The 13,074-nt window shown below is 36.7% G+C and overlaps 1 protein-coding gene across 10 annotated transcripts in view; it reads right to left on the reverse strand.

Moving 5' to 3' along the window:
• NCOA1 (nuclear receptor coactivator 1) overlaps window positions 1-13,074 on the reverse strand; it is a 250,473-nt gene that overhangs the window by 74,196 nt on the left and 163,203 nt on the right. For all 10 annotated transcript variants that reach the window (XM_046661263.1, XM_046661261.1, XM_046661260.1 and 7 more), the window contains 2 exons: window positions 11,542-11,708; window positions 5,595-5,692 (listed from right to left, as the gene is read on the reverse strand). In XM_046661263.1, coding sequence (XP_046517219.1) covers window positions 5,595-5,692; window positions 11,542-11,708 — 265 coding nt within the window. The remainder of the gene's footprint in view (window positions 1-5,594; window positions 5,693-11,541; window positions 11,709-13,074) is intronic.

Here is a 13,074-nt window from a genome sequence, read left to right on the forward strand (position 1 = left end):
TGCTTGGCCTCAGTTATACGGACTCATTGCTTCCTCGGCGAAGTCTGGGGCATCATACCTCTTTTGAGCTTCCCCAGAAGAGGCTGGCTTGGAAAACAGGTCGACAGAGGCTGTCCCCCTGGTCACAGAGTTGTCCTGCTGACCCTACCTCTGAGATGCAGACAGCCTGTCTTTTGCTGGAAATGTGTGTTTTTTGTTTTTTAATTATAGATGAAAACATACTTATAAAAAATTTAAAATATGAAAATGAAGTACATAGTAGAAGATCTGCCAAAATCCCACTCTCAAGAGATTGGCAACACTTCAGGGAATACTCTTTGAGACTACTCCTATGAATATACAAACATCTATAATTTCTAAAAGTATGTCTGATTAATAAAATCTGCTAATACTTGCTCTTATTCTCATATGTTGTGCATATATTTAACTTCCAAGTGTGCTCCTGGGAAGGAATCTTCCTTTTTCTCCAAGTCCTGACAGCTTGTCTTATGTTGAGCTGCACACAGAAGATGATAACAAATGCCTGTCCTTTTGGTACAAGATGATCAACCTGAAGGAGTTTTCTTTCAACCCAGAATACCACCCTCTGAAGAGGACCAGCTTGGGTCTCACAGCAGGGTTCACGTTGGCCAAGACTTCTCACAGGGCCCTGGCTTTTAATCACTACATGAGCTTCATGAACTATCACCTAAGTGTCAGTCACTGGACAAAGTTCTGGGAATAAAACATGTAACTGTCAACAATTTTACAGTCTCTGAATGGAAAGACAAGTATACATAGTGACAATATAGTACAATAGAGGAATGCATAAAGGTTAAGCACAGAGTGAAGCACCCAAAATGGGCGAAGGGATGATTGTCATGGGTAAGGTTTCCTGGGAGGAAGCCATACTATACCTGAGCCGAGGCTCGAAGGACACAGAGCAGTAGCTCAGGGGGACAAGGGGTGGAAAGGACATTCAAGATAGAGGAAACAGCTCAGAGGTGAAAAAAAGGAAATCACTTTCTATGCACTTGTCATATTTGTGTTAACAGTAAAAAGTTTTTTTGGAAAAGCTGCAAGGAAAAGCAAAAAAATAAGGAATTTATCTGAAAGACAACAGGGATTATCTTGGAAGGCAATGTTTTTAAGCAGGAAAGTGACATGATCTGCTTTTACAAAGATCCTTCTGGCAGCGGGTATGGCATGCAGATTGGAAGCAAGACCAGTTGCAATGCTATTGTGATACTCCAGTACAAAGGAGAGCCTGAACGACGACAATGACCGTGGAAGTGATAGAAGAGAATTTGACAGAGGCAGAACAAACAGCATCTGGTGACCTCTAGCAGCTGTGGCAACACACTTGGGGTGATCTTTCATTAATGACTTTAAGGTTCTAGTAGATAAGCGCCTTTCCCTGAGAAAGGGGATGCAAGGGGGAAAAAAAATCTATTCTTTTATTTTTTGACTTTTTTAAAACAGGAGGTAAAGGGATGGATTATAAATTTAGTTTTAGAAATGTTGTTGAAATGACTGAGGAACATTCAGATGGAGATGTTTAAAAGGCAGCAGGATATAATGAAAGGGAAGCTCTAAAGACAGATCTGGGCTAAAGAGAGACATCTGCGATTTACAGGTACATATAGAATTACTTGGCTTTGTCTTTGTTTTTAACTTCAGTCATCTTTTCCCCTTCCATAGAATATCTGATTTCCTTCGGGGAGTTACTTCTTCCCCATTAAATAAAGTCTCACAAGAGTCTTAATTGGGCCACTGGGAGACTTCCTCTCTAGATGTGAACCTTGAGGAGAATTACAAAAAGACTGAAGACGGCTGGAATGCATTCATTCTAGCTGCAGGATACTGCCCAGATGGGTCTTTCTAAGAGAACTTTTGTATAGTTTCCTCCTTCTAGCCTCCTCAAGATGCCTTGGTTTCACCTTATCTACAAGCACGGTTCTGTGATATCCAAATAGGATTCTAATAAATTCACATTGGCTTAATTTAGTCAGAATTGGTGTCTGTTGCTTGAAATTAGAGAACCCTAATTGATATTTTACACACACACACGATGTACACACACATATAGGAATACAACATAGAGAAATAGATATAGATAAAACTGCCTAGGAGATGTGCACAGAATAAAAAAAAAAAGGGCCAAGGACAAAACCCTGGAGGAAGCTAACATTTAAGAGGCAGGTAAAGAAAGAGATCCGAGCGAGAGGTTGAGCAGTAGCCAGAGACCAGAGGAGATAGTTCTATCAAAGAGGCCATGGGAAGAGTTGTAAGGAAGAGGAAATGTGTGGTCAAGGGTGTCAAGAGCCAAACAGCACTGTAGCAAATGCTATAAAGTGAGGTAAAGAGGCCTGAATGCACGTGCAAAGTATAGGGAGACTTCCGTGACTAAAACAGAATTTTTCTTGGGGAGCAGTGGGAAATAAGGAGCCTGAGAGTCAGATACTGCAGAGCTTTGAACAGAAGGCAGAGAAAGTTAGACAGCAAAGAGCAATGGAGAAGGAGGGGCTTAAAAGTAATGCCTGTACTGATGAGTCCTTACTACGTGCCAAGCAACAAATGTTGATTGAATAAATAAATTCTAATACCACTCTCTCTTTAAATGTGAGGACATTACCTCCAATACCTTCATTCCTAACTTATGCTACCTTGATTTTATGTTTAAAAGGGGGGGGGGGGTGGATAAGTTGAAAACTGTACGGGGAGAATTTCTCAGATTATGGTGGATATTTGGTCACTTTTTAGATGTGGGGATCTTCCATCTGAGCAAATCCCTCTAGACTAACCTTGTCAAATGGAACTTACTGCAGTGACGTAAACGTTCTGTAACTGTACCTGCCTGCAGTAGCCACTAACCACATGAGGGTATTGAGCACTTTAAATATGGCTGGTGAGACTGGCATTGAATTTTTAATTTTATTTAGCTTTAAATAGCCACATGTGGTGAGGGGCTATCTTACCGAACAGTACAGCTCTAGACTGCAACCTGGATGGTTCCATGGAGAATTTCATGATGGCTTTTCTACCACTTCTTCTCCTAGCTGCCCTGGATTAGACTCTATAAAGTTTAAGGCAACGAGGACAGGGTTAGGAGATACACAAGAAGTGATAGAAAAGGCTGTCAATGAAGTCAGCTTTGAAGTCTGTAAAAGTTAATAATTCTATTTTACAGTCTCTGTTTCACATATTTATAGCTCATAAATACAAATATTATTAGCTTCTTAAGGTCAAGAACCTAAATATATTTCTATTCTGAGTTTTTGGAATTTCTAATTTGATGTGTTTTTTTTTCATATTTGAAAACGCTTACCTAACGGCATTTAATTCATGTGTTATGTTGTGTTAACAGTTTTCCTTTGATTCACAGTTTCAGGTTGATTTTCAGGGTAATAATTTCATCAGTTAAAAAAAGTAATTCTTAGTTTTCTTCTCATGGTAGTTTGGAACGGATGTTTTCCTGTCATTTTCTGTTCCTTTTAAAGAGCTGTGGACTCCTTCTCCTACAGCAATAACAAACGTTTATATAAATTAAAGATGTACTAATAGCACTCTGTATCCTGTTGTGCAGTGTTCAGTTTGTGAATGATCTGTTTGCTCTCCTATTGATCTCTGCGGTTTCTGAAGAACAGGCGGTGAAACTAGGATTTAAATGAGTATCATTTTCCTACAGGAACTCCAGAAATCTCAAGGACTTCTACATCTTCTATTTCTTCAGTATCTCAAATGACATCATATACATAAAATAAATTTAATAAATATTTAATGAATTGAAAAGAGATATAAAGTTCTGAAGCCAGTTTTAAACTTTGGGCACTAAGAAGGCAGACAGAACCCCCACAGGAAAACTAGAAGATGTGAAAAGACTAGTCTACTAACAACACCCACAGAGTAGAAGAGACAAGCAGTAAGTGCTAGGATAGATCAGGGCTCCAGGCAAGGCCCAAGTGTAGCCAAGGAGTGGGATGGTGTCAGGTGCCAAGAAGGGGGAAGAGATATGGCAGAAGTGGGAAATGAGCCTAAAGTATTTCTCTTTAACTTGTTTTCCTATAAAAGCTTATATTAAAAATTTCAAAATACAGCAAAGTTGAAAGAAGTTTGTAGTGAACATCTGTATATCCACCACCTAGATTCTACCATTAACATTTTTACTATACTTGTTACAACAATGCTTCCAGAATGCAGTCATGCAATCAATTTAATGGGTTGTGAAAAGAATACAGTAATAAAAAAATCAGAGTCTACCATATGTGGTAACTTCCCCCTCCCAGTTATACGTGTGTACTCTCTGAGAGTAGTTTATATCCAGTTTCAAAGACCAACAATGGCTTTTACATTTTACAAATCTAGAAAATAAGTGCTCGTTCTCCTAATAAAAATTGTTAAAACCAACAGACTAACAAAGTGCTTAAATAATGTGGAGGGGAAATAAAGAATTTAGATTTTGAGGGGAAAGGTGCCGATAGCAGAGTCACAAATATTTAGTGGCCTGTTAAAAGTACAGGAATGAAGTATGGGAAGACATTAAAGCCAGAAGGACATATGTGGGTGTCATCTCTACAAAGATGAAAGGTGAAGCAAAGAGAACACATGATAATTCTGGGGCCAGAAAACCAAGAAGTGAATTTTGAGAATGTTCTCACAATTGCAGCATTGGTAGAGGGAACTGTGGTTAATACAAAACTGGAGGAATAGTTAGGGTAACAGGAAAAAATGTATTAAGGAGTTAGGAAATAAAGAGACCTACAGAAGTTTGAGTTGTTAAGACTTCACCAGAAAAGAGGGCCTTGAGATAGGACAAGGAAAGGAGAAATTATTTTATATAAATATATATATATATGATATGTAAATGTATATAATACATATATATAAAATTACGCCTAGAGATAGAAAAGCATACACTGTGGGGAAGGAGTGTGTATAAGCAAATATATATATACATATTTTTAAACATTCATGTATGAGAGGGAGCATTTAAGGTGACGAGCCTGCTTGGAAACAAAACATCTGTGTTGAGAACAGAGGGAGTGAAGATTAGACAGGAAAAGCAGGGGTGAAAATCACACAGTTATTACAAAGTAATTCAAGTTTAAAAGTTCTTCACTTCAAAAAGTTTGATAGAGGGTTGTTAAAATTCTAAGTTCTCTAACAATGTTTAAGTAAACAATTAAATTCTTTAGTCAGGAAACTTTTCAGGAAAACACCTACTGCAATAAAGTGAGGCATTCCGTACTCTAAAGAGAATTCTACAGTAGACACAGATGGCACCAGCTGCCTAAATAATTCTGATGTTTTATTCTCCCAACTAGTCCACCCCAGAAATAAATGGCAGAGCCGTACAGTCGGCTTCAGTTTCCCATTTGACTGTTTAGACTGCCTTTATGAAAATTTCTCATGTTTATTATTCACCTTTAATTCTGAAATAGTAACAACTGTCATAATAGTTTCCAAAATAAAATAATTATTACAAGTTCCTTAAAACTTTAGTATTTTTAAATAATTTAGTAATTGGATGTAAGACATAAAAGAAGATAAAGAAAAAAACCAAATTGGCTAGAACAAATATTTTGATCACTTTCTGAGTCAACAAGAACAGCTACCTCCAAAAGAAGAGGTCCCAAGGATTCCTTTTCTATCACTCCTTGACTACTTGATGAGATGTCTGACTTCTGCACTTCATCATCAGTTGTTGATTTCTCTGTAATAGAGAAACAAAAAAATCACACATCCAGAAAGGGCTCATTTCTACAATAGCAAATTTATGAAGACACAGATTCATGCAATTTTAGATTCAAATAACATTTATTTATTATCTAGACATTTTCATATTCAATCTTAATTATACTCATTTTATGGATAATAAATTGAGGGTCACAAAGGTTAAGTAATATGCCCCAAATCATAATTAATAAGTGGCTGCAGGAGGATTTGAATTCAGACCTACCAAGTCCAGTGTTCCAACAATGAGGAAAATGGTATAAATACATAGCCTTTTTAAAAAGTCTACACCAAAAGTTTTAAAGAAATAGATAAAATGTAAAAGAATGATTATTTCCTCTATTTTTCTTTCTCCTCTTCTGATTTGATCAATTGCTATAGGAGAGTGAAGATATGATTTTTTCCTTTTGTGAGCCTGTATGAACTAGGTAACCTGTCACATTCATGGCATGATGATCTGATTGGTAAAACTGTAACTGCTAAATGATTTGGAATTCTTTTGTGTGGTGAAGTTGAAAAATCTATCCAGCATGTTAAAGCAGTATCATACTTAAATAAAGTTTCCAATCCATCAGTTCACCAAAAACCAAATTTGGTATTACTGAATACAGAGATTCATTTTTTCACTATAAAATATGAAATATTTCAAATATTCCAAAAAATACAGAAAATGATACAGCACACATTCACATGGCCGCCATTCATTTTTCACATTAATATTATTTGCTTCAGGTCTTTCCTTATTAAATAAATAAAATGCTGCAAAAAGAGCTAAAGCCCGCCACCATTCCTCCTCTGACCCTCTTTAGAAGGAACCAGTAGGGGCCACTCTGTGGCCCAGTGGTTAAGTTCGTGCCCTCCGCTTCGATGGCCCGGGGTTTCACTCGTTCGGATCCTGGGCGCGGACATGGCACCACTCATCAGGCCATGCTGAGGCAGCATCCCACAAGCCACAACTAGAAGGACCAACAATTAAAATATACAACTACGTACTGGGGATTTGGGGAGAAGAAAAAAATAAGAAGAAGATTGGCAACAGTTGTTAGGTGCCAATCTTTGGAAAAAAAGAAAAAAAGAAAAAGAAAGAAGTAACTGGTATTCTGAGGTCAGTCTAATCATTTCTAACCATGATTTTATGATTTTATACTTTAACTACATATGCATGATTTCATGAACAACATATTATTGCTTTGTATTTTAAAGTTTACATAAATATACATAGACTTTTTCAACTTGCTTTTTTCACTCAATATTATGTTTGAGATTTAACCATATTGATATATACGGATTTGATTCATTCATTTGTACTGCTGTTTAGTATTATATCATATGAATAACCCACAGTTGATTGCCTAGTCCCCTACTGATAACCCTTTCGACTACTACATACAGTGCTGTAATAGATTATTTTCAGTATTTTCTCTTTTGTACATGTGTGACAGTTTCTTTAGGGTAAATACTAGAGGTGAAATTGCTGGATCATAGGGTCTATGTATTTTCGATGTTACTAAGCTTGACAAATTGCTCTCCAAAGAGGTTGTACCACTAATAACATAGAAAGGTTTTTGTTTTTCTGTATCCTGACAATTGTTATCACTACTGTTTTTTAATTTTTGTGAATCTAATGGGTATAAAATGTTATCTCATATAGTACTTATAATAAGTTTGTTGCGTTTTTTTTGAGGAAGATCAGCCCTGAGCTAACATCTGCCACCAATCCTCATCTTTTTGCTGAGGAAGACTGGCCCTGAACTAACATTTGTGCCCATCTTTCTCTACTTTATACGTGGGATGACGCCTACCACAGCATGGCTTGCCAAGGGGTACCATGTCTGCACCCAGGATCCAAACTGGCGAACCCTGGGCCGCTGAAGTGGAATGTGCACACTTAATCACTGCACCACCAGGCCAGCCCCTATAATAACAGTTTTATTGAGCTAAATGGTATTGATTGAATGGTATTCACATAGCATACCATTTACACATTGAAAGCATACAATTTAATGGTTTTAGTATAGTCACAGAGTTGTGCAACCACCATCACAATAAATTTTAAAACACCTTCATCACCCCAAAAAGAAACCCTGTAACCTTTAGCAGTCACTTCTCAGTTTCCCAACATTATCAAGCCCTAGGCAATCACTAATCTACTTTCTGTCTCTATGGATTTGCCTATTCTGGACATTTTATATAAATGGAATCATACAATATGTGGTCCTTTATGACTGGCTTCTTTTGCTTAGCATAGTGTTTTCAAGGTTCATCCATGTTGAAGCATTTATCAGTACTTCATCCCTTTTTATTATCAAATAATATTCCATTGTATAGGTATACCTCATTTTATTTACCCGTTGATCAATTGACAGATATAAGGGCTGTTTCTACTTTGCAGTTATTCATGAATAATGCTGCAATGAACACTTGCGTGCAAGTTTTTCTGTGGACATATGTTTTCATTTCTCTTGAGTATATACCTACAAGTGCAATTACTGGGCCATATGGTTACTCCATGTTTAACAATTTGAGGAACTACTGGACTGTTTTCCAAAGTGGTTGCACAACTTTACATTCCCACCAGCAGGGCGTGAGGGTTCCAATTTCTCCCATCCTCACCAACATCTGTTATTGTCTTTTTGATTACAGCCATCCTAGTGGGTATAAAGTGGTATCTCACTGTGGTTTTGATTTGCATTTCTCTGATGGCTAATGATATTGATCATGTTTTTCATGTGCTTATTGGTCATCTGCATGTCTTCTTTGGAAAAATGTCTATTCAGGGCCTTTGCCCATTTTTTAATTGGGTTATTTATCTTTTTATTACCACAGTATAGGAGTTTCTCATTTAGTTCTAAGATGTACTTCCTTCATCATTTCACCTGTTTATAACATTAAGACTTTTTGTTTTTCAAACAAGTTCCAAAAAAACATAAACCATCAAGTCCAAGTAGATTAAATAACTATGTGTGAAAAACAAAACATTTAAAATTTTAGGCAAAACTCAAGGCAGGATTGGCTATGTGACTAGATTCCGTCTAAGGGATGTGAAGAGAAGTGACATGCAATTTCTGAGTCTCATCCTTAAAAGGAAGAAGCATGCCTTCCCCTTTTCTTCCTTCTGCTCTTGTCAGCTGGGATGTGGATAGGGGAGCCATGTCTGACGGCATGGATAATGGCAATACCTAGGAACGGCACAGCAAAAAAGATGGAAGAAATCTGAATCTGACACATGTCATAACTAGACTATCTTGTTAAAGCCACTGTACTTTGGGTCTCTTATATCATAGTCTGCATCCTAACTAATACATTCCATATTTCTCAGTAACATGCTTATTCGCTATATCCTGTGTCCATGTTAGACATAATCTAACATGCTATGATGAAAGGTAAGAATTTAACTTACTCACATCAACCTTCCACACACATTTCCCCTTCTTCCATCTTCCCAATATGGTTCCAATAATTTTTAGATCAATATTTAATATCTGTTACTATGGCTACATAAATACAGTTCACAAATGAACCAAGATGTGTGCTATAATGTACAGTTCTCATTTTTGTGTTTTGCTTTTTCTGTGTGTAGTTTAACCCTCCCTAAACTCTCCTAAAGAGCTGAAAAATTCCTCTCAATTTGGTCAGTCATCAGCTACTCTGTGTGTTCCATTTTTTCATTTTGTACTCATACTTCATGGATGAACACAGAATTCTAGGTCTAGAATTCTCATTTTCAGTGTTGTTATTTAGAAATCTGGACACATTCTGAAAGTAATCTAGTGTGTGTGTGTTTTTTCCTCTCGTTTTTTTCTCTCTGGTGCCTGGAAATTGTACATTGGTGTCAATTTTCTTTCTTTCTTTTTTATTCACTGTGTTGGGTACTATGAGTGTTTTCAATCTGGAAATTCATATCTAATTCTGAGAAGGTGTTGTGGGTTTTTTTTTCCTAGTATCATTTCTCTTATAATTTCCTCCCTTCTATTTGGTCTGTTCTCATTTTCTGGAACTCAATATATGATACACTTCCCAAACTAATCCTGTATATTTCTCATCTTTCTCTCATTTTCCATTTGCTTGTGTTTTTACTTTACTTTCTATGGGATTCCTTCAAATTATCTTTCAACCCTTCATCCATTTATTCAACAAATGTTTATTCAAAGTCTACTATGTATCCAGGAAATGTTTTAGGTGTTGAGAACACAATGGTGAACAAACAAAAATCCTTGCCTCATGGAGCCCTGGTGGGGGCAGGCAGATGATAAACAAATAAAACATGCAATATGTTAGATATAAAAAAATACTGTGGGGAAAACAAATGAAGGAAGATGTAGAGAGGTGTGTGTGTGTGTATATTAGGGTAATTAGGGACAACTTCACTGAGAAGAAATATTTGAACAAAGATATGAAAGGGATGAGGGAGTGAGCCTTGTGGATATCTGGGGAAGAGCATTCCAGACAGAGGGAATAGCAACGGCAAATACGTGAGGCAGAGTGTGCCTGGATTGGTTGGGACAGAAAGTATGAGTAGGCAAAGAGTAAAAAACAAGGTAAAGATGAAGCTTTTTCAGCTATCTTATTTTTAAGTTCTAGAAGTTATTTGTTGTTTTGAATGTTTCATTTTATCACATCTTATTCTTACTTCATGGATGAAATACCTTCCCTCTTGTCTCTAAGCGACAGTATGGTTATTTTAAATTTCCTTCCACTCCCTGCATTTCTCTCCTTCCTCAGAGCTCCCTTTTTTCTGTTTGTCTGCTTGGTTTAATCTCTTTTATATTCAGCTTTCCTCATAAGATTTTCATTATTATTAAAGATGAGGTACTAAAATGCTCACTGGCAGCTGTGTGAAGTGTAGGGGCAAGGCAAGGAGCTGAATTTTTCATTTCAGGATCAATCACTCCCAAGTGCAGTGTCTGTGTGCCTTTTCCTTTGGACTGCTCCATTTCCCCAGAGGAACCCTCCATCTTTGGCTCAGGGAGTATGAACCAGGCCACCAGGGTTTCAACACCAGGCAGGGAAGAGGCCATGAAGCCTCTTGTTGGCTCTCCCCCTGCAGGCTTACAATATCAGTTTCTCCTGTCTGCCAAATCAGTTATCACCAGATTATCCATTTTTCAGCTTCTAAAACCTTAAAAGTATATCACTTTAATCATTTTAAACATATTTGTTCATAGTCTTTTTACATTGCTACTACTGCTCTGAACTTCTTTTGGGCCTTCTGTTTATTTGCTCTCTTACTCACCATAGATTACTTCCTCATATCTTATATAAATTTTTAGCATAAAAATCACTGAGAAGCACTTTTTCTTTGGGAATCCCATGGGGCCAGGTATGGGAGTGTTCCTCCAAAGTGCTTTGTCTTTGTTTCTAGTAGGCAACCCAGGGGTTTTGTGGTATGGGGTCCCGAGTAAATATGGAGAGTATAAATATAAACCATTATTAAAAATACATCACTGTTTTCTCAGAGGAGGCTGTTTCTCTCACCCAGAGCCTAGACAAGCTTATTATTCAGATGGAAGGATTTCCCATTACTGAGTTAATGTCTTTCAACTCTATGCCAGAGCCTCAGGTCTGACATCACAACTTGTGCCTCCTGAATCAATCTCCCATGATACTGGGTCCCATAATCTCCCAAGGCAACCAGCGTTCAAGTTAATACGCCACTTTGTTGTAACAAGAAAGCTCTCAGATTCACTTTCTAAAATAAACAGCATCTAAACAAAAATGTTTCTTTAATAAAATCACGAAGTTCAATGCAATTTCTTAAAAAAAAAATTGCATATTGTAAATGTGTTAATAACAAAGCACGCAGCCACGAGGGTTGTTTGGTTTTTTTACCTTGTTCCATTCTCTTCATTAGCTGTATCTGATCGACTGTCTTCTTCAAAATCTTGCATTTGTCTGGTTTTACACTCAAGCTGTCAATGTCACTGATGTTGGCAGACAATAACTCAGCTAGCTCTTCTAAGTATTTATTTTCTTGCTCCCTGCGCCTCTTTTCAGTGCTGTTACACAAAGAAAATCCAGTTAGTGTACATTTCTACTACCATATTTCCTTCTCTGATCAAGTATTTAATGTCTATACATTTAGAGAGATCTGTTTTTATCCAGAATATAAAACCAGATTTAGAAAACAATTTAAATTCACACCTAAAAAACAGATACCACAAAATATCAAAGTGCAGAAAACAATTCTGGCTAAAATACATAGAGAATGACTGCTATCACAGATGTATTTCCTCAATGATGTGTATACACTGAATATTTCAAATAACCAATGAATACTAGACATTAAAAGGAGGTACACAGTACATATACAAGCTGCATTTGCAATTATTTTACATTCTAAACAATAACTCCTTAAAATAGAAAATCTGAATTTTCAAATAACTATTGTAAATTAAGCAGGGCAGAGTATACTAGAATTCGAGTAAGTTATAATTAGAAATCTGATAAATTTGATTCTTATAATGATTAGACCATTAGTTGGTCCTCATCAAAAAGAAAAAAGTATCCACCTAAAAAGTAAAATAAAAATAACAATAAATCAATAATTAGAGACAAAGGTACAGACAACAGTGTCTTTTATATACAACTTTGTCCTAAAAAGAAAAAATCATCTACTTCTAAGTTCTGATAAATGTAATAAATACAGACTACATCAGATTAAAAAGCTTCAGCGAGGCAAAGGAAACCATGAACAAAAAGAAAAGACAATCCACCAAGTGGGAGAAAATATTTGCAAATCATATATGCAACAAAGGGTTAATTTCCAAAATATATAAAGAATTCAAACAACTCAACAACAACAAAACAACCTGATCAAAAAATAGGCAGAAATATGAACAGATATGTTTCCAAAGAAGATATACAGATGGCCCACAGGCACATGAAAAGACGTTCAACATCACTAATTCTTAGGGAAATGCAAATCAAAACTACAATGAGATATCACCTTACACCTGTCAGAATGGATATAATTAACAAGACAAAAGTTAACAAATGTTAGAGAGGATGTGGAGAAAAGAGAACCCTCATAGACTGCTGGTGGGAATGCAAACTGGTGCAGCCAGTATGGAAACAGTATGGAGAATTCTCAAAAAATTAAAAAGAGGGCCAGTGCCCAAGGCCTAGTGGTTAAGTTTGGCACACTCTGCTTTGGCAGCCCAGGTTCAGTTCCCAGGTGCAGACCTATACCACTCGTCAGTGGCCATGCAGTGGTGGCAGCTCACATATAAAACAGAGGAAGACTGGCAACAGATGTTGGCCCAGGGCAAAACTTCCTCAGCAAAAAAAAAAAAAAATTTAAAATAGAAATACCATGTGACTCAGCTATCATTATTTATCCAAACAACTTGAAATCAACAATTC

Source organism: Equus quagga, chromosome 5 (assembly GCF_021613505.1).
Source record: "Equus quagga isolate Etosha38 chromosome 5, UCLA_HA_Equagga_1.0, whole genome shotgun sequence".
Taxonomy (NCBI): domain Eukaryota; kingdom Metazoa; phylum Chordata; class Mammalia; order Perissodactyla; family Equidae; genus Equus; species Equus quagga.